Source organism: Ictidomys tridecemlineatus, unplaced genomic scaffold (assembly GCF_052094955.1).
Source record: "Ictidomys tridecemlineatus isolate mIctTri1 unplaced genomic scaffold, mIctTri1.hap1 Scaffold_320, whole genome shotgun sequence".
NCBI classification, from domain to species: domain Eukaryota; kingdom Metazoa; phylum Chordata; class Mammalia; order Rodentia; family Sciuridae; genus Ictidomys; species Ictidomys tridecemlineatus.
The window spans coordinates 189,754-210,886 of record NW_027522388.1 but is presented as its reverse complement, the minus strand read 5'-3'; the positions used below and the strand labels follow the sequence as shown (position 1 = coordinate 210,886).

The following is a 21,133-nucleotide window of genomic DNA, read 5'->3' as shown; positions in this document are numbered from 1 at the left end:
GGGTTCTCCCCACTCTAGGTGCGAGACCCACCGAACCTGGGGGAAAATCATATACCATGGCACCCAGGGTCGAGTTGACTCCCCTCTCTAGGGGAGAGATGCCTCGAACCCGGGTGTCTGGGAAAATTCCCATCACAGACATTGTCGAGGGGACTCTCTACTCTAGGGGTGAGAACCCTAGAACTGGGGTCCTGGGGGGAGATAAGGTATGGGGCACTCAGTGTCCAGGGGACTCCCCCATCTAGAATAGAGACCACTAGAACAAGATGAAGGGGGAGATCAGGTACGGAAGCACACATTGTCCAGGGACACCCCCCACTATGGGTGAGACCCCCCAAACCCGTGCAAGGGGGGGATCAGGTTTACAACCACGCCCAGGTACCACGGGATGCCCCCCTGTAGGGAGGAGACACCTGGAACCCAGGAGATGGGGAATATCAGGTATTGCCGCACCCAGGTTCCAGGGGACTCCTCCATCTAGGAGCGAGACCCCACGAACCCAGGTGGAGATTAGGTTCCACTGCACACAAGGAAGAGGGGAACGGCCCCTCGAACCCGGGTTCTGGAGGGATATCAGCTACCACCCCACCCAGGGTCCAGTGGACTCTCCCCTCTAGAGGTGATACCCTTCAAACCGGGTGAATGGGGAGATCAAGTAGGGCCAAACCCAGGGCCAGGGGATGCCCCCCTCTAGGGTCGAGAGTCCTCAAAACTCGGTGTCAGGGGGACATCAGGAACCGCCTAACACAGGTAAAGATCCCCCTATTTAGTGTCCAGATCCCTCGAACCTGGGGTCCAGGGGCAGATCAGATACACCTAGACCCAGGGTCAGGGGATTTCCCCCATCTAAGTGCGAGATCCCTCGAACCCAGAGGGAGATCAAGTACCTCCGCCCACAGGGTCAAGGAGACTTCCCCTTCTAGGGCAGAGACTCCTCAAACCCAGATGCGTGAGGAAGATCATGTATGTGGCTGCACCAGGATCCCGGGGACTCCCCACTATAGGGAAGAGACCACTCGAATCCGAGGGTTGGTGTGAGATTAGGTACGGCCACACCCAGTGTCCAGGGGTCCCCCTTTTTAGGAGTCAGACACCTCGTACCCAGGTGAAGGGGGGAGATGAGGTGCCCGCACTCAGTGACGAGGGAATTCCTCCCTCTATGGGAGAGACCAGGCAGGTCCCCACCCAGGGTCCAAGGGACTCCCCCTCTAGGGATGAGACCCCTCAAAACCGGGTGCCAGTAGTACATCAGGTACGACTGCACACAGGGAACAGGGAGCGCCCCATCTAGGGGTGAGACACCTGGAACCCAGGTGCCGGGGAAGATCAGGTAATGCTGCACCAGCGTCCAGGGATCTCCCCGCTCCATGGCAGAGACCCCTCGAACACGCATGTTTGGGGGAGCTCCCGCCACAGGCAGGGTCAAGGAGACTCTCCAATTTATAGGCGAGACCACTCGAACCTGGGAGCCGGGGGAGATCAGTTACGGCCACACCCGGGTTCCTGGGGCCTCCCCCATCTTGGTTAGAGACCCCTCGAAACAGATGTCAGGAGGAGATCAGGTAAGGCAGGCAGCACCCAGGGCCCAGTATGCCCCCCGCTCTGGGCAAATCTCTTCTAATATGGATGCCCGGGGTAGATTAGATACGGCTGCACCCAGGATCCAGGGGACTCCCCACTTTAGGGGAAAAACCTCTCAAACCAGGTGCCGGGGGGAGATCAGGTACGGCCGCACTCATGGTCCAGGGAATTCCCACATTTAGGGGCTAGACCGTCAAACATGGTGTGGGGGAGATCAGGTTCAGCAGCAACCTTTGTCCAGGGAACGCCCCCCTCGAGGGGCGAGACCCCTGGAACCCAGGTAAAGATCAAGTACTGCCGCACACAGGGTCGAGGGGACTCCCCCCTCTATGGAGGAGACCTTCTAACCCGGATGAGGGGAGAGATCATATACAGCCACACCCAGGGTCCAGAGGACTCCCCCCACTGGTGGGAGACCCCATGAACCTCTCTAATCTAGGTGAGAGACCCCTCCTGGGAGGAGATCAGGTACTTCCACACCCAGTGTACAGGGGACTCCCACCTCTAGGGTAGAGACCACTCCAAACAGATGCATGGGGAGATCAGGTCTGAATCACCCAGGGACCAGGGGACGCCCCCTCTATGGAGGAGAACTTTGGAACCTGGTTGCTGGGATAGATCATGTACTGCCGCACCCGGGGTTCAGTGTACGCCTCCATCTAGGTTCGACACCCTTCAAACCCTTGAGGAGATTAGGTTCCACAGCACACAAGGAGGACGGAGGACGGGAATCACCCCTCTAGTGGTGAGACCCCTGGAACCCGGGTGCCTGGGGTGATCAGGTACAGCCGCACCCAGGGACCAGGGGACACCCCCTTCTAGGGGCGAGATGCCTCTAACCAGATGCCGGGGAAATTTCAGGTATGGCAGCCCCCAGGGTCCAGACACACCCCCTAGGGGTGAGACTCTTCGAAACAGATGCCGGGGGGAGATGAGGTAGGCCTGCACCCAGGTTTGAGGGGACTCTTCCCCCCTCTACAGGTGAGACCCCTCGAACCCTGGGAGGGAGATCAGGTACCACCGCACCCAGGGTCCAGTGAACTCTCCCCTCTAAGGGGATAGATCCCGGTGTGTGTGGAGACCTGGTAGGGCTGCACCCAGGGTCCAGGTGATGGCCCTCTCTAGGGGCGAGTCCCCTCAAAACTGGGTGCCAGGAGGACATCAGGTATGGCCTCACACAGGTACCAGGGGACTCTCCCCTGTCAGGTCGAGACTGCTCAAACACGTTGCTGGGGGAAGATCAGGTATGGCCACACCCATGATCCGGGGGACTCCCCCCTCTATGGGAGAGACCTCTTGAACCCAGGTGCCTGAGGAGCTCCTGCCACAGCCAGTGTCGACGGGTCTCCCCACACTACAAGCGAGACCCCTGGAACTTGGATGCCATGGGAGATCAGGTATGGCAGCATCCAGGGTCCAGGATGCCCCGCTTTAGTGGCAAGACTCCTGGTACCCAGATGCTGGACAGAGATCAGGTACAGATGCACCCAGGGTCCAAGGGACTCCTCTCTCTAGGGAAGAAACCCCTCGAACCCGAGTGCGGGGGGAGATCAGGTACCAGTGGACTCACCCCACTTGGGGCGAGACCCCTCGAACCTGGTCCTGGGTGGACATTAGGTACGGTCGCACACACAGAGCAGGGGACGCCCCCCTCTAGGAACGAGACCTCTGGAACCTGGGTGCCGGGTAAGATCAGGTACCGCCGCATCCAGGGACAGGGGACACCCTCCTCTAGGGGCGAGACTCATGGAAGCTGGGTGCCAAGGAAGATCAGGTACTGCCACACCCAGGATCTAGGAAACTGCCCCCTCAAGTTGTGAAATCACTCGAACCTGGGTGTGGAGGAAGATCATGTACAGGGGCACCCAAGTTCCAGGGGACAAGTTCCTCTAGGGATGAGACCCCTGAAAGCAGGTGATGGGGGGAGATAAGGTACAGCCGCACCCAGGGTCCAGGTGACACCTCCCTCTAGGGGAGACACATCTCAGACCCGGGTCGCGGGGGGAGAACATGTATGGCCACACCCAGGATCCAAGGAAATCCCCACCTAGGCTAGAAACCCCTCAGACCCGATGCGGGGGGAGATCAGGTACCATAGCACCCAGGGTCTAGGGACGCCCCCCTCTAGGGGTGAGACCCCTCAAACCCGGTGTGGGGGCGAGATCAGGTACAGATGCACCAAGGGACAAAGGGACTCTCCTTTCTAGATGCGAGACACCTGGAACCCGGTTGCTGGGTAAAATCAGGTACTGATGCACCCAGGGTTCAGGGAACTCCCCCCTCTAGGGGCAAAGCCCCTCGAACCTGGGAGCTGGGGGGGAGGTCAGGTATGATACAGCTGGAACCATGGTCCAGGAGACTCCGTCCTCTAGGGAGGAGACCCCTCGAACCCAGGTGAAAGGGAGATATCAGGTACTGCCACAACCATGGTCCAGGGGACTCCCCCAATACGGGCAAGACGGGCAAACAGGATGCCAGGGGGAGATCAGGTATGGCCGCAACCAGGGTCCAGGATAATCCTCCCTTTAGGGGAGAGACCTCCTGAACCCAGGTTAAGATCAAGTACTGCCTCACACAGGGTCGAAGGGACTCCTCTCCCTATGGGAGACACCTTCGAACCTGGATGCCTAGGGAAGATCATGGACAGCCACTCCCAGAGTTTAAGGGAGACACCCCTCGAACCTGGTTGTCAGGGGAGCTCCCGTTACAGCCATTGACCAGGGGACTCTCTACTCTAGGGGAGAGACCCAAGAAAACCCTATCGCAGCAGGAGATCAGGTACGGCAGCACCCAGGGTCCAGGGACACCCCGCTCTAGGGGTGAGTCCCCTCAAACACAATGCAGGGCAGAGGTCAGGTACAGCAGCACCCAGGGACCAGGGGACGTCCTCCTCTACGGAGGAGACCCCTGGGACACGGGTCTGCAACACCCAGGGTCCACGTATTTCCCTGTCTAGGGGTGAGACCCCTCCAACCTGGGTGCCTGGGGAATCAGGTACTGCTGCACCCATGGTCCAGGGGCCTCTCCACTTTAGGGGAGAGACTCCTCGAACCCGCGGGTCGGGTGGAGCTCCCGCTGCAGCCAGGGTCAAGGGGACTGCCCAACCTAGGGGTGAGACCCCTAGAACCCAGGAGCCAGGGGAGATCTGCTTCGGCAGCACCCATGGTCCAGGGGAATCCCCCCCCCCTTCTATGGTAGAAACACCTTGAAACAGATGCCTGGAGGAAATCAGGTCCAGCAGCACCCATGGTCCAGGAACGCCCCCTTCTATGGGCAAGTCTCCTCGAACCCAGGTGCCAGGGGTAGACCCGATATGGCTGCACCCAGGGTCCAGGGCACTCCCCACTTTAGGGGCGAAACCTCTCAAACCAGCTGCTGGGGGGAGATCAGCTACAGCCACACGCAGGGTCCAGGGAACACGGCCTCTCTAGGGATGAGACCCCTTGAACATGGGTGCTGGGGAGATCAGGCATTGCTGAACCCAGGCCCAAGGGACACCCTCCTCTAGGGGAGAAATCCCTGGAACCCAGGTTACTGGGGTATATCATGTATGGTACATCTGCACACAGGATCCAGGGGACTCCCCTCTCTAGGGGCAAAACCCCTCAAACCTGGGTGCCGGGGGGAGGGGGGAGATCAGGTACAATATGGCTGTACCCAGGATTCAGGGGATTTCCCTCTCTAGGGACAAGTCCCCTCAAATCCAGAGATTGGTGTAAGATTAGGAATGGCCACCCCCAGCGTCCTGGGGTCCCACTCTTTAGGGGTAACACCCCTCTTACCTGAGTGAAGTGGGGAGATCAGGTACGGTCACACCCAGGGTCCAGGGAATTCCTCCATCTAGGGGCAAGACAACTCAAACCAGGTGATCTGGGGAGATCAGGAATGGCTGCAACCAGGGACTAGGAGAGGAACCACTCTAGGGGTGAGACCCCTGTAAACCGTGTGCCGGGAGAATCAGGTACGGCCTCACTCAGGGTACAGGGAATTCCCCAATCCAGGGGTGAAACCCCTTGAACCTTGGTGCTGGGGGGAGATCAGTTAAGGTACGGCTGCAGCCAGGATCAAGAGCACTCCCCTCTGTATGGTTGAGACCCTTGGAACCCGGGTGTTGGTGTGAGATTTGGTATGGCTGCATCCAGGGTTCAGGGAATGCCCTCCATCTAGGGGCATTAGCCCTTGAATTTAGGTTCCAGGGAAGATCAGGTATGGCCATACCCAGGGTCCAGTGGCCCCCCTCTTTAGGGGCGAGACCCCTAGAACCCGGGTGAAGGGGGAAGATCAGGTATGGCCAGACCTAGGGTCCAGAGGATGCCCACATCTAGGGGTGAGACCCCTCCAACCCAGGGAGAGATCAGGTACCACTGCATACAAGGTCGAAGGGACCCCCCCCCTTCTAGGGGTGAAAACCCTTGAACGTAGGTGCTGGGGAGAGATCAGGTATGGCTGCACCCAGGATCCAGGGGACTCCCCCTCTCTATAGGTGAGACCACTTGAACCCTTGTCTCGGGAGAGCTCCCGTCACAGCCAGGGTCGAGGGGATTCCCAATCCTAGGGGCAAGACCCTTCGTACCATGGAGCTGAGGGAGTTCACTGACAGCCGCACCCAGGGTCCAGGGGACTCCCCCCCTCTATAGGCGAGAACACTCGAACCCTTGTCTCGGGAGAGCTCCCTTCACAGCCAGGGTCGAGGGGATTCCCAATCCTAGGGGCAAGACCCCTTGAACCGGGGAGCCGAGGAAGTTCACTGACAGCTGCACCCAGGGTCCAGGGGACTCTATCCTCTAGGGTAGAGACACCTCGAACAATATTCCAGGGGGAGATCATGTGCGACAGCACCCAAGGCCAAGAGACCCCTCCCCTCTAGGGCCCAGACACCTCATAACCGGATGTGGAGGTTTTATCAGGTAAGGCCACACCCAGGGTACAGGGGACTCCCTACTTTAGGGGTGAAACCCCTTGAACCAGGTGCCGGAGGGAGATCAGCTACCAAGGGTCCAGGTGATGCCCCTCTCCAGGAACAAGATGCCTTGAAACCGAGTGCTGGGGGAGATCAGGCCCGGCTGTACCCAAGGCCCAAGGGACTCCATCCTCTAGGGGAGAGACCCCTCGAACCCGGGTACCGGGGAAAAATCAGGTATCACCACACCCACTGTCCAGTTGACTCCCCTTTCTAGGAGAAAGACCCTTCAAACACGGTGCAAGGGGGGGGGATGAGGAACTGCTGCACCCAGGGACCAGGGGACGCCCTCCACTAGGGGCGAAATGCCTCGAACCTGGTGGCAGGGGGACGTCAGGTACGGCCGCAAGCGGGGACCAGGGGACGTCCCCCTGTAGGGGCAAGACCTCTGGAACCCAGACACTGGAGAAGATCAGGTACTGCCGCAACCAAGTTCCAGGGAACTGTACACTCAAGGGGCGAATGCCCTCGAACCTTGGTACGGGGAGGGGGGGAGATCAGGTACGGCAGCACCCAGGGTCCAGGGGATTTCCCATCTAGGGAGGAGACCCCTCAAACCCGGGTATTGGAGGGAGATAAGGTAGGCTGCACCCATGGTCCAGGGGACTCACCCCTGTAGGGTAGAGACCCCTCAAACAAACTGCCAAGGGGAGATCAGGCACAGCCGCACCCAGGCACCAAGGGACACCCCCCCGTAACCTGGTGCCAGAGGGACATCAAGTATGGCCGCACTCAGGGAATACCCCTATCTAGAGGTGAGACCACTGGGACTAGCGTGCCAGGGAAGGTCAAGTACTGCTGCACCCAGGGACCAGGAAGCTTCCCCCTAAAAAAAAGGAGTACCCTCCACGTTGTGTGCGGTGGTACCTGATGTCCCCCCGTGTTGGAGGGGTCTCACCCCTAGAGGAGGGAGTCCCCTGGACCCTGGGTGCGGGTGTACCTGATCTTCCCCAGCATCTGGGTTCCAGGGTTCTCACCCCTAGAGGGGGCATCCCATGGTCCCTGTGTGTGGCGTTACCTGATGTCCCCCTGGCACCTGGTTTTAAGGGGTCTCGCCCCTAGAGGGGGTGTGTCCACTGGTCCCTGGTTGCCGCCATACCTGACCTCCACCCCGAACCGGTATCGAGGTGTCTCGCCCCTAGATGGGGGAGTCCATGCAACCCTGGGTGCGGTAGTACCTGATCTCCCCTTGGCACCCGGGTCACAGGGGTGTCTCCCCTACAGGGGTAGTCCCTTGGACCCAGGATGCGGCCTTACCTGATCTCCCCTGGCACTCGGCTTCAAGGGGTCTTTTCCCTAGAGAGGGGTGTCCCTTGGACCCTGGTTGCGGCTGTACATGATCTCCCCCCAGCACCCAGGTTCGAAGCTCTAGCCCCTGGAGGAAGGAGTCCCCTTGGCCCTGTGTGTTGCAGTACTTGATCTTTCCCTGGGTTTGAAGGGTCTCTGCCCTAGAGGGGGGAGTCCCCTGAACCCTGTTTGCGGCAGTACTGATCTCCCCATGGCACCTGGTTTGAGGGGTCCCGACCCTAGAGGTGGGAGTCACCTGGATCCTGGGTGCGGCTGTACCTGATCTACCCTGGGACCCGAGTTTGAGGGGTCTCTACTCTAGAGGGGGGAGTCCCTTGGATCCTGCGTGCGGCCATACCTGATCTCCCCTGGCACACGGCTTCAAGGGGTCTTTTCCCTAGAGAGGGGTGTCCCTTGGATCCTGCGTGTGGTCATACCTTATCTCTTTCCTGCATCCGGGTTTAGGGTCTCGCCCCTACAAGCTGGAGTCTCCTAGACAATGTGTGCGGTGGCACTTGAACTCCCTTGGGATTTGAGGCGTCTCGCACCTATAGGGGGGAATCCCCTGGACCCTGGATTCAGGCGTACCTGATCTTCCTCTGGCACCCGGGTTTGAGGTGTCTCGACCCTAAAGAGGGGAACCCCTAGACCCTGGGTGTGGCCATACCTGATCTCCCAATGACACTGGGTTAGAGGGGTCTCACCTGTAGAGGGGGGCATCCCCTGGACATTGGGTGCGGTCGTACCTCATCTCCCCTCGGCACCGGGTTCCAGGGGTCCCACGCCTAGAGCGGGGAGTTCTCTGGACACTGGGAGCAGCAGTACCTGATCTACACATGCCACCCAGGTTCGAGGGGTCTCGTCGTAGTGAAGGGCATCCCCTGGATCCTGGGTGCAGATGTACCTTACTTGATCTCCACCCCGGCATCCAGGTTCGTTGGGTCTCTCCCCTAAAGTGAGGAGCCCTTGGACCCTAGGTGCGCCTGTACCTGATCTCCCCTGCACCTAGGTTCAAGGGATCTGGTCCCTACAGAGGGGCTTACCCTGGATCCTGGGTGCGGCTGTACCTGATCTCGCCCAGGCACCTGGTTCAAGAGGATTCACCCCTAAAGTGGGGAGTCCTCTGGACTCTGGGTGCTGCTGTATCTGATCTAACCCCGGTATCTGCATTCCAGAAGACTCGCTCATACATGGGGGCATCCCTGGACCCTGGGAGGTGCCATACCTGATCTCCTCTCAGTATCTGTTTCGAGGGGTCTGTCCCCTAGAGGGGGCAGTCCCTGGACCCTTGGTGCTGCAATACCTGATCTCTGCCCGCCACCGTTTCGAGGGCTTTCGCCTCTTAGGGGGTAGTTCCCTGGACCCTGGGTGCGGCAGTACCTGATCTTCCTCCGCATACAGTTTCCATGGGTCTCACCCCTAGAGGGGGATGTCCCTTGTTCCCTGGGTGCGACCGTACCTAATATCCCCCTGACACTCAGGTTCGAGGGGTCTCGCCCCTAGAGTGGGTCGTTCCCTAGTCTCAGGGTGCAGCCATATCTGATCTCCCCCCGCACCAAGTTCGAGAAGTCTCGCACCCAGTGGGGGGAGTCCACTGGACCCTGGGTGCAGTGGTACCTGATCTCATCCTGGCACCGGGTTCGAGGGGTCTCTCCCCCAGAGGGAAGAGTCTCTCGGATCCTGGCTGTGGCTGTACCTGATCTCCCTCAGGCATCCAGGTTCCAGGAGTCTCGCCTCTATAGGGGGGCATGCCTGGCCCTGGGTGGTGCCGTACCTCATCTACCCCTGGTATCTGGTTCGAGGTGCCTCTACCCTAGAGAGAGGAGGCCCCTGGACCCTAGGTGCAGCCGTACATGATCTACCTCTGCACCCGGGTTTAATGGGTCTTGTCCGTAGAGAGGGGCTTTCCCTTGATTCTGGGTGCGGCTGTACCTGATCTCCCACCGGCTCCTGGTTTGAGAGGTTTTTCCCCTAAAGTAGGGAGTCCCCTGGACACTGGGTGTGGCCATATTTGATCTATCCCCAGCATCCGGGTTCGAGGAAACTCGCCAATAGAGTGGGGCATCCCTGTACCCTGGGTACTGCTGTACCTGATCTCTCGGCATCTGTTTCGAGGTGTCTCTACCCTAGAGGGGGGTGTCCCCTGGACCCTGAGTGCGGCATTACCTGATCTCCCCCTGGCATCCGTGTTCGAGGTGTCTCGCCCCTTATGGGGCACCCCTGGACCCTGATTGCTGCCATACCTTATCTCCCCATGCCATCACATTCGAGGGGTCTCTCCCATAGAGGGGGAAGTCCTCTGGACCCTGGGTGTGGCAGTACCTTATCTCACCCAGCACCCGGGTTCCAGGTGACTCATCTCTAAAGAAGAAGTCCCTTGGACCCTGGGTGCCACACTACCTAATCTTCCACCAGCAACCAATTTCCAGGGGTCTGACCTCTATAGGGGGGATTCCCCTGGACCTTGTGTGCAGCTGTACCTGATCTCCCCAAGACACCTGATTCGAAGGGTCTTGCCCCTTGTGGGGGAAGCCCCCTGGACTTGGGTGCAGCTGTATATGATCTACCCAAAGTTCCGTGTTCGAGAGTTGCTTCCACACCTGATCTCCCCCTGGCATCAAGTTTCAGGGTTCTCTCCCCTAGAGGGGGGACTCCCCTGGACCTAAGTGAGGCCGTACCTCATTGACCCTGTCACCCATGTTCCAAATGTCTCATCCCTAAGGGGCGAGTCCCCTGGAACCTGGGTGCCACTGCACCTAATCTCCCCCAGCACCGGGTTTGCTGGGTCTCTCCCCTAGTGGGGGTTTTCCCCTAGTCCCTGGGTGTGGCCGTACATGATCTCCCCTTGGCCCTGGGTTTGAGGAGTCTTGCCCCTAGAAGGGGAAGTCCCCTAAACCGTGGGTGTGGCTCTACCTGGTCTCCCCGAGCATCCGTGTTCGAGGGGTCTCATCCCTTAAAGGGGAGACGGCCAGACCCTGGTTGCTGCCATACCTGATCTTCCCCCAGCATATCTGATTTAAGAATTCTCGTTCCTAGAGGGGGGGCATCCCCTGGCCCTTGGGTGCGGCCATACCTTATCTCCTACCAACACCCGAGTGTCAGGGGTCTCATCCCTAGAGGGCAGAGTCCCCTGGACCATGGGTGCGATTGTACCATACCTGATCTCCCCCAGGCACCAAGATTCCAGGGGTTTTGCCCCTAAAGGGGGGCGTTCCCTGGACCCTGGATGCGGCCATACCTGATCTTCCCTCTGCACCGGGATCGAGGTGTCTCGTCCTTAGAGGTGGGTGCCCCTGGACCCTTAGTGCGGTTGTACCTCCTTTCCCCCCAGCACCTGGTCAGAGTGGTCTGGTCCCTAGAGGGGGAAGTCTCCTGGACCCTGGGTGAGGCAGTACCTGATCTCCTCCCGACATCCTGGTTCCAGGAGTCTCGCCCCTTAATGAAGGGACAACTGGACCCTGGTTGCTGCCATACATGATCTCAACCCAGCATCAGCTTCGAGGGGTCTCTCTTCTAGTTGGGTTGTCCCCTGAACCCTTGGTGCAGCAGTAACTGATCTCTCCCGGCACACGATTTCCAGGGATCTCATCCTTAGAGTTGGGCATCCCTTGGACCATGGGTGCGGCCTTCCCTGATCTCCTCCTGGCACGTGGTTCGAGAGGTTTCCCTCCTAGTGGCGGGAGTCCTCTGGACCCTGGGTGTGGCCGTACCTGATCTCCCCATGGCACCTGGTACCAGGGCGACGCCCTGGTTCAAGGGGTCTTGTCCCTATAGGGGGGAGTCACCTGGATACTGGGTGCGTCAGAACCTTATCTAGCCCTGTCACCTGGCTGCGAGTGGTCTCGCCCCTAAATGGGGAAGTCCCCTCGACCTTGTGTACAGTGATACCTGATCTCTCCACAAGTTCAAGGGGTTACTCCACTATAGGGGGGATCCCCTGGACCCTGGGTGCTGCCATTCCATACCTTGTCTCCTCCCTGCACCCAGGTCGAGGGGTTTTGCTCCTAGAAAAGGGAGTCCCCTCGACCTTGTGTGTGGTGGTACCTGATCTCCCCTGGGTTCCAGGGGTCACGCCCCTAAAGGGAGACGTCCCCTGGACCCTGGATTACGTCCTCTCCCTTGGGCACCATGTTCGAGGGGTCTCGCCACTAGAGGGGAGAGTTCCCTGGACCCTGGGTGCAGCCTTACCTGATTTCCCCACCTTCATCTGGGTAGGAGGGTTCTCGCCCATACAGTGGGGGACCCCTGGAACCTGGGTGGGGCCCTACCTGATCTTTCTCGGCACCCAAATTCCAGGGGTCACACCCCTAGAGTGGGGCATCTCTTGGACCTTGGGTGTGGCCGTACTTAATCTCACACAGACACCCGAGTTGGAGGGGTCTGGTCCATGGAGGGGGAAGTCCCCTGTATCCTGGGTGCAGCCATGCCATACCTGATCTCCCGCAGGGACCCAGGTTTAAGGGGTTTCCCCCCTGGAGGGGTGAGTTCCCTGGACTCTGGGCCATCTCTGATCTTCCCCAGAACCTGGGTTCCAGGGATCTCGCCCCCAGAGGGGGGTTCCCCCGGTCCCGGGATGCAGCCGTACGTGATCTTCCACAGTACCTGATTTGAGGCATCTCTCCCCTGAGCGGGGGGGGGGGGGGGGGGGGGGGGCTCTTGTACCATGGGTGTGGCCGTAACTTATCTCCCCCTGACACCTGGGTTCAATGGGTCTCCTCCTTAGTTTGGGGGGTCCCCTGGATCCTGGGTGTGGCCAAACGGGATCTTGCCCCCTCACCAGGGTTTGAGGTGTCTCGCTCCTAGTTGTGGAAGTTCCCTCGACTTTGTGTGCAGTGGTACCTGATCTCCCCATGGTTTCGAGGGGTGTCACACCTAGAGGGGGGAGTTCCTGGACCCTGGGTGCAGCCGTATCTGATCTACCCCCTTCACCTGGGTATGAAGGGTCTTACCCCTAAAGAGGAAGCCCCCTGGAACCTTGGTTGGGCTGTACCTTACCTGGTCTCCCCCAGGCACCCATACACGAGGGTTTTCTCCCCTAGAGGGGGGATTCCCCTTGACCTTGTGTGTGGTCGTATCTGATTTTCCCTGGGTTTGAGGGGTCTCGCCCCTAGAGTGGGTTGTCCCCTGGACCCTGGGTGCAGCCATACCTGCTCTCCCCTGGCACCGTGTTCGAGGGGTCTTGCCCCTATAGAAAGGAGTTCCCTGGACCCTGGGTGCAGCCGTACCTGATCTTCCACCTTCACCTGGGTACGAGGGTTCTCACCCCTAAAGAGGGGGATCCCAGGACCCTGGTTGGGGCTCTACCTGATCTTCCCCAGCACCCAATCTCCAGGGGACATGCTCCTAGATTGGGGCATCCCCTAGACCCTGGGTGTGGCCATACCTTATCTCCCACCAATACCCAGGTTCTAGGGGTCTTGTCCCTAGAGGGTAAAGTCCCCTTGACCCTGGGTGTGGCAATACCATAACTGATATCCCCCATGACCCAGGTTCAAGGGGTTTAGCTAATAGAGGGGAGAGTTCCCTGGACACTGGGTGCAAGAGTACCTGATCTTCCTCGGCACCCGGGTTCTAGAGGTCTCACCCCTAGAAGGGCCATCCCCTGGTCTTTGGGTGTGGCCATTCCTGATCTCCCTCTCGCATGGGGTTTGAGGGGACTCATCCCTAGAAGGAGGAGTCCACTGAACACTGGGTGTGGTGAAAAATGAATTCCCCCACAGTACCCGATTTGAGGAGTCTCTCCCCTAGAAGGGGGAGTCCCTTGGACCATGGATGTAGCCGTACATCATCTCCCATGGCACCCGGGTTCAAGGGGTCTCGTCCCTAGAGAGGGGCATTCCCTGGACCCTGGGTGCAGCCGTATATGGTCTACACCCGGTACCTAGTTTGAGAGATTTCAACCATTATGTGGGGAGTCCCCTGGAACCTGGGTGTGGGCTTACCTGATCTACCCTTGGCATCCGTGTATGAGAAGACTGGGCCCTAGAAGGGGAGGGTCCCTGGACCCTGAGAGCAGCTATACCTTCTCTCCCCCCCAGCATATGGTTCGAGGGGTCTCTACCCTAGAGTATAGAGTCCCCTGGACCATGGGTGTGACCGTAAGTGATCACCCTTGGCTCCCTGGTTGGAGGAGTCTTGCTCCTAGGTTGAGGAGTCCCCTCCACCCTGGATGTGGGGGGAGCTCCTCTCGACATGTGGGTTCAAAGGGTCTTGCCCCTAGAGGGGGGAGTTCCCTGGATCCTGGGTGTGGCCATACCCTATTTCCACCACCACCACCACCCCCCAACCCCCCACCCCCCGCACCTAGGTTGGAGGGGTCTTGCCTTTAGATGGAGGGATTTTCTGGACCCTTTTTGTGGCCATATCTGATCTTCCCCCTTCACCCAGGTATGAGGGGTCTCGTCACATACAAATAAATAAAATAAATGTATTGTGTTCAACTACTAATATAATAATAATAATAATAATAATAATAATAATAATAATAATAATAATGCACAGAAGGAGCCACCAGCCCTGAGGCAGCTGCAGCTCTGGCCAGCTTAAGAATTCCTTCTTTCTTTGCAGACTCTGGTGGTCCACCTTCCCAAGTGTCTGATGGGTATTCATGCCCTCTAGATTATTCCAGTAGACCATATCTAAGATGGTCCACATCACAAGACTGTCTGAAGGAAACATACTCTGTCAAGACCAGGTTTCAGCATACAAATTCACATTCGTTTTTGTGTTAGTCAGCTTTCCTTGACTTTAACAATTACCTATGTTAATACATTTATAAAGATAAAAGGACTTCTTTTTTTGTTCTGCTTTTGTTTTTGAGGGGAATGCCAGTGATTGATCTCAGGGTCACTCATCCATGGAGCCAGATCCCAAGCCCTATTTTATATTTTATTTAGAGACAGGGTCTCACTGTGTTGTGCAGTACCTCGCTTTTTGCTGCAGCTGGCTTTAAACTTGCAATCATCCTGCTTCAGCCTTTTGAACCACTGGGATTATAGGCATGCACCACAGCTCCTTGAAAGAAAAGGATTATTTTGGCTCACAATTTTGGAGTCCATGACTGGTTGCCTAGTTGCATTTGGGCTTGTAGTTAGGGAGGACATCAGACTGAAACTTGTGTTAGGAAAGACTTCTACTCAAGGCCAAGTGTAACAGAGGCAGACAGAAAAATACTGGGTTTCTACAATCCTTTTTGGGGGGTCACCTTCAGTTACCTACAATGCCTACTTTCTCTCTCGCTCTCTCTCTCTCTCTCTTGCTCTCTGTCATGCTCTCCAACTATGGATTAAATCCAAGGGTGTTCTACCACCTAGATATACACCAGTGCTTTTTGACATTTATTTTGAATCAGGTCTTGCTAAGTTGCCAAAGCTAGCCTTGAACTTGTGATACTCCTACTTCAGCCTCCAGAATAGCTGGGATTACAGTCTCCCCTAAACTTGGCTAGGTCCCACCTCTCAAAGGCTCCATAACCACCACCCAAAAGCACCAAGATAGGAAATAAGCCTTTAATAAATGGGCACTGGGTAGATGTTGCAGACCTAAGCCATAGCAGATTACTCACTGGTCTCTAACCTTCTCTACTCTCAGAAAAAAATTTCACACAGTCCACGTCCTCCATCTCTCCAGCCTCAGAGAATCAAACACTTCACAGCCTCTCAAAGAAGCTGGACTAGAGGTACAGAAATAGATAAAACATCTCCAAATTTGGTGTATGCATGTGTTCATCAGAAGGTGAATAACAGTCTAAAAATGTTTTGTAAAATTCTCTAATACCTATAGATTTTTTTATATCCTCTTTCTGGACTAGGAATTTGTGAAGCTGGCAGGATTTGTGCAGTGAGACAAGTTCTAAAACTTTGTCTGTAGAAATTTACATCTTCATTTTATAACTAACTTGCCACTTTTGCAGCTTTGAAATCTTGGTGCTCCATCATTATTTCCTCAGGCATGACCCTTCTTATCTATTGGGGTTTTGGGGAGATGCAGTGACATCACTGAAGCTTGCTAGGTCCCAAGCAGAGTGCCCAACACTTAGTAAGACTCAGATATTGATTGACATTATTTTGCCCAAATTTCTGTGCCCTAAAGAAGATGTAGCACATCAGAAGCATTTGATAAATGTTGATGAATGAGTTTTAGATATGCCTCAGTGTATTTCAAGGTAGATTAAAATAAGTACTAAGTAGCTACAAGTTTTATATGGTCACAACCAAGAGCAGTGACAGATTATTCTGCCTGGTGCATCCTGAGGAAGTTTTGGCCAGGAAATGGCCTTTGGGATTTGTGTAACTGGGACTGGAGCATATGGAGCATGCAGATGGGCTTTTATTTATGGGTAGCACTGGGTTATTATTTGGACCAAACCATGTTTTTTGCGGGGCCAGCCTCTCTCAGGTAGAGCTCTTTCCATTACAATGATAGAAGATAGACTTTAACCAACTTAAACAGTAAAGGGAAAGATTTTCTAAATGTGCAACGTGGAAGCACAAGTTTCAGCAGCAGGCCCAGCTTGATTTAGGCTTTTGGATGCCAACAGGACCCACTTTGCAGTTCTGGTTGTTCTCAATGCAGATTTCATAATCATTCCAGTAGCCAGTCTCCCTCTGCAGGGACAAGGTGTTGGGTACTTCCAAAACTGCCTATTTCCAGTTCAAATCCAGTGAAATGAAAGTCCAGCATGACTCCATCTTTGCCTCCACTACAGCAGTCCTGACATCCGATATAATCACCTGGCCTTAGTTCCATGAATTTGCCTAGAAGATTCTTACGGTTGGGGAGGTGCTGCTAGGGGCTTCACCCCAAGATGAGAAACCAGAAACTCCTAAACTGATAGTGGAAAGAGATGGCACCTGGGTGAAAAGAGGAGCTGCCAGCAGAGATAGCCAGCAGAGAAAACTCCCAATTCTTATTATTTATTATGAGACACCAGCCATACTCTGGAGTCACAGCTGCACAGCTTCCAACCATAACTCACCAGGTGCATGATGTTGAGCAAAGTGCATCATCTCTCTGTGCTTCAGTTTCCTCATCTGCAGAAAAGAAATAATAAGTCCACATCATAGTGTTATAGAGAAACCTAATGAATTTTTACAAATCTTTTAGAATATTGTGCTGAAAGACCCTGTCAGAGTTAATGGAGCTATCATTATGAAATGATTCTTTTCCCCGTGATTTTATGTATACTCAGTTATTCTGGTGGTTTGAAAAGATGACTGGGTAAAGCTTGAACTCTGGTGTGATGCCATTAGAGACTGAGTTCTGGAACTGATCTCAGAGATGTCTTGCCATGAATTGTGTTGAGATTTTACAAGGCCAGGCATCAGAGGAGCCTTTGGAAACCGAGATCTAGGCCGAGGGTGGCTTTGTCCACAGCACTGGGAATCTCAGCCAGGATTTCACATGATTTTGCTGTTAAACCCTTTTCAGCTATAGTTCAGAGCCCAAACTCACATGAATCTCATATTTTACACCCCAATGGGCCTGGATTTCTGTGACCTTTTGCCACACCTAGAAAAGCCTTACCTGCATGCGATCTACAGAGCTTTTACTGAAAGGAGATTCCTTAACACTTAATGGCTCCTGAATGAATCAAAACCCACAGTGCCAACTTCTGCATTCTTGACATATGGCTAGGCCAATACCATGAAGTTTTTGAGAATCCCATGACCAGAAACCCCTGGAGAACCTTTAGATTTCCTGTTGCTCATCATGACTGAACCAGTGAGTGCCCCTTTTGACTGAGTGGAATTCATGACCATGGTGAAGAACAGAGATGCCAGTGAGTAGGAGCCAGCAGAGAACTTGGCCTGGAGCAATGGAGTGCTGGTGTGTGACCAAGATCTGTGGTGGGCCCCTGGGGTTCTGTCATTGGTTTCCAAATGACATGTGACTGACAAGGTGTAGCCAGCAGACTCTAAAATATAAAGGCATGTTGTTGTGGGGAGAGGATTTGGTACGATGCTCAGAATCAAGTTGCTACACTCAAGTGGGAAAGATATATGGGGTAGCAGCCCAGTTTGTGTTTTTTCCTTCAGACCCTGACTCACCCCACGTGACAGAGCTCCCTCCAGCACTGTGTCCCGGTTGACCTCTATGTATTTCAAAAACAAACACCAATTTTCCAGGGAAGCTGCAAGAAATGCCATTAAAACTGGAGGCTGAGCCAAAGGCTTCACAATTCACCCAGGGAGACATTCATACCCCAATGGCCACAAACACCTACAAAGAGAGGATTCAGCTCTGCTGCCTCTTGTTCCTATTGAAAAACATGAAACCATGTCCTACTGTTCACATATACTGAGACCAAGCTTTCATGGTCTCACTGCAAAGGAAGCTAAAGCACAAAGCTATATTTCTAGAGCACAAATGTCAGAGGCAGACAGTCAAGAAGTCATTAGGCAAGCAATGTTGCATGTTTGTGGAATGTTTACCCTGTCCCCCACTTTTGGGATCTCTTCTGCCACACCCAAGTTTGTGAGCGCCTCAGAATTTCCAATTAGAGATATGTATTCACAGAGTTTTTTCCTCTTCTCCTCTTATTGTGTCTTATTTGGGGTGATAGTAATGTCGAGGCACTGTGGTGGATGACAGTGGAAGATTTTTATGTGGCACGTGTTCGCATATATATTAGACTCATTTTCTGTTTCGCCATTTGAAATATTGAATCTCTGACACTAACGCATAACCTACTAGACTCTGACTACTTATCGTAAAATGCATAAAAATAATCCTAAAGGAATAGAAGTAGAGGCATTTGATGGGGGCACGGTGTATACTTGGACTTGCCTTTTGCTTCATCAGAGATACATATTATACAACCTCTCACACATTTTTCTCCTTTTATTTCTCCATGAATTTTCAAAATTAACAAATATGTAACTTCCTGACTCCCTGTCTCTGTTGCCTGGGTCACAATGTATATTTGTATGTACACATATATAATCCTACTGCCATCACAGGTATATTCTTGAGAGTACTCTGACTTTGGAAAATACAAATTTCTTGAAGATATCACTGCCCCCTAATACACCGAGGTAACTGAAAATTCAAGCTGTGGTGAGCTTATACTTCAACAAGTTTATACATGAAACAATGTAGAGGAAAATGAATATTTTGGCTACATATGTGAAGGATATATATCCCCTCAGGAATTTTGATTGGCATATGTACTATTACATTTTAATATATTAAATATATAGTATGGATTTGCAAACATGAAATATAGGTGTCATATACTTATAGTACCTGATTTTTTCATGTCCACCTGTGTGGACTTATAATCAACTTTTCACAAGATATTTCTCAGAAATATTCATTTTCTTGACATACATATGCATTTCTGAATACTCAAAATGAACTTCAATGAATATTGAGTAGTAACCCTAATATTTCTACAGTAAGTGACCCAGTTTAACATCAATGAAAGTATATTCATATGGGACATGATGTGTATTTTGAAGTAAATTTTTATTCAAAATTGTTAAATTTCTATTTCTTCAGAAATGATACATCATAGGATGTATCATTTCATCCAACATTCACAAGTTGATATGCATATGATTCACTTTCATTCACTCCCGGTTTCAGAACCCATGTATTTCTCCATGTTGCTTTACTTGCTTTTTCATGAGATTTCTTTTAGAACACATTACTTTTGAATTCCATCATCATTTTTGAAGCAAAACTCAAACACAGTTTGGTATAATTAGTAGCCCTAATATTACCACTAGATGTATGACTATTTGGATTGAATGTTTGTATGTGAATACCAGCTTTAATGTATTTTAAAAAATATCAATTCAATCCATTATTTAAAATAGTAACCTGTTGTATTTTTTATTCACCCTATGGTCTATTCATGCATCATCTCTCTATATATAGGTAGACCCAGGGTCCACCTCTTTTTATCCCCAAACTCTAAATTATAGGGTTTCCAAACATGCTCCCATAAATGGTGGAAGAAATACGCATGTCACCTGCTCCATGTATTCCTTTCATCACATCATCTTCTGGACACAAAATGCAAAACTCACACTTATCTTATTCTTCTACCAAAGCCTAATTTTAATGAGAGCATGGATTACTAAAATCATCTACGTCTGTGTTGCCTATAGTTTTCAAATTTCAGTCCTATGGTGAGTATACACTTTTTCTTCCTAGGATAGTGTATTCAACCACCCCCCTTTTGAAAATACCCCTGATCTCTTCACTCATTTTGTACATTCCAGATCTCCTAACATCCCTATTGATATCTATTTCCCCAAGTGCCTTCTTGTGACTGACTCTTCATGTGTGCTGACATTCCCTTTTACACTCTAATAGAAATTCATTCGATTGCAAAAAGGTTTTTTTGTCCAAATCCTAATCTCACTCTTCTTCCTTACCCTACACTGGAATCCTGCCTACTCTCTCAATTTCACTGGAAGTTCTCTTTTACATTCAGAATTCCAGGTACAAGATCTTATGCCATTGTATATGGATTTAGAGGATTCAGCTCTGCAGAACATAATTCAAAACTATGTATTCAAGTCAAGGGCCCAACACCCTTGTGTGCTTCAGATCCTACCTAGTTTTCTATTTTCATACTTACATTTCACATTACATTCTTATAAATATCCCAGTTGCCCAATACCCGTATTCATCCAGCAGAATGACTCCTAACCCAAATCGAACCTGATATGACCCTTAAGCATACTCTGTTCCCTCCATCTATTTTCACAGAACAGCAGGTCCTGAGTTGATCTTGCCATACAGGTATGTAGGGAATCCTACAGCTGCTGAGAAGCTCAAAGGTAGATGCAGAAGTGATCCCTGGAGCAAATGTAGGCAGCTAGGTAGTTTCTGTGAGGTCTAAAGTCATCTTCCATGGCCAAAAACCCAGTCAGGATTAAGGGATGTGGCTGAAACAGCCTCTCTCTTCTCAATGCAGAGAAGATGGACACAGTCAGGCCTGTGTGGGTTGCTGATCCCCGGCTCCTAGGGTATATAAACCTTTATGTCTTGTGAAAATGTCACAGGAAGGTAGGGCAGCCTCCATCTCATGGGACCCTTGGAAACAACTGTTGGGCAAAGTGGTTGCCAAGGCAGTGATCTCATTCACTTCCCTGAAGAAAGTGACCTCACCTTACTTCCTTGGTGATGGAACTCTCTGAACTTGGGATCCAGGAGGCGAGGCACCCACAGGCAGTTCCAGTCCCAGTGGGCTCACTTGTTTGTCTGTACCAAGGCCAGAGTCATTCTTTCTTGGCACCTAGTGATGTGTGGATAGCCAAATGCCTTGAATGGTCTGAACAGGGGCCTTTT

At 53.2% G+C, this 21,133-nt stretch overlaps 1 protein-coding gene across 1 annotated transcript in view; it reads left to right on the top strand.

The window, feature by feature from the left end:
* The first annotated feature begins 13,914 nt into the window (after window positions 1–13,914).
* Window positions 13,915–21,133, top strand: part of LOC101964942 (putative vomeronasal receptor-like protein 4) — a 68,278-nt gene continuing 61,059 nt past the window's right edge. The window contains exon 1 of the mRNA XM_078036336.1: window positions 13,915–13,926. Coding sequence (XP_077892462.1) covers window positions 13,915–13,926 — 12 coding nt within the window. The remainder of the gene's footprint in view (window positions 13,927–21,133) is intronic.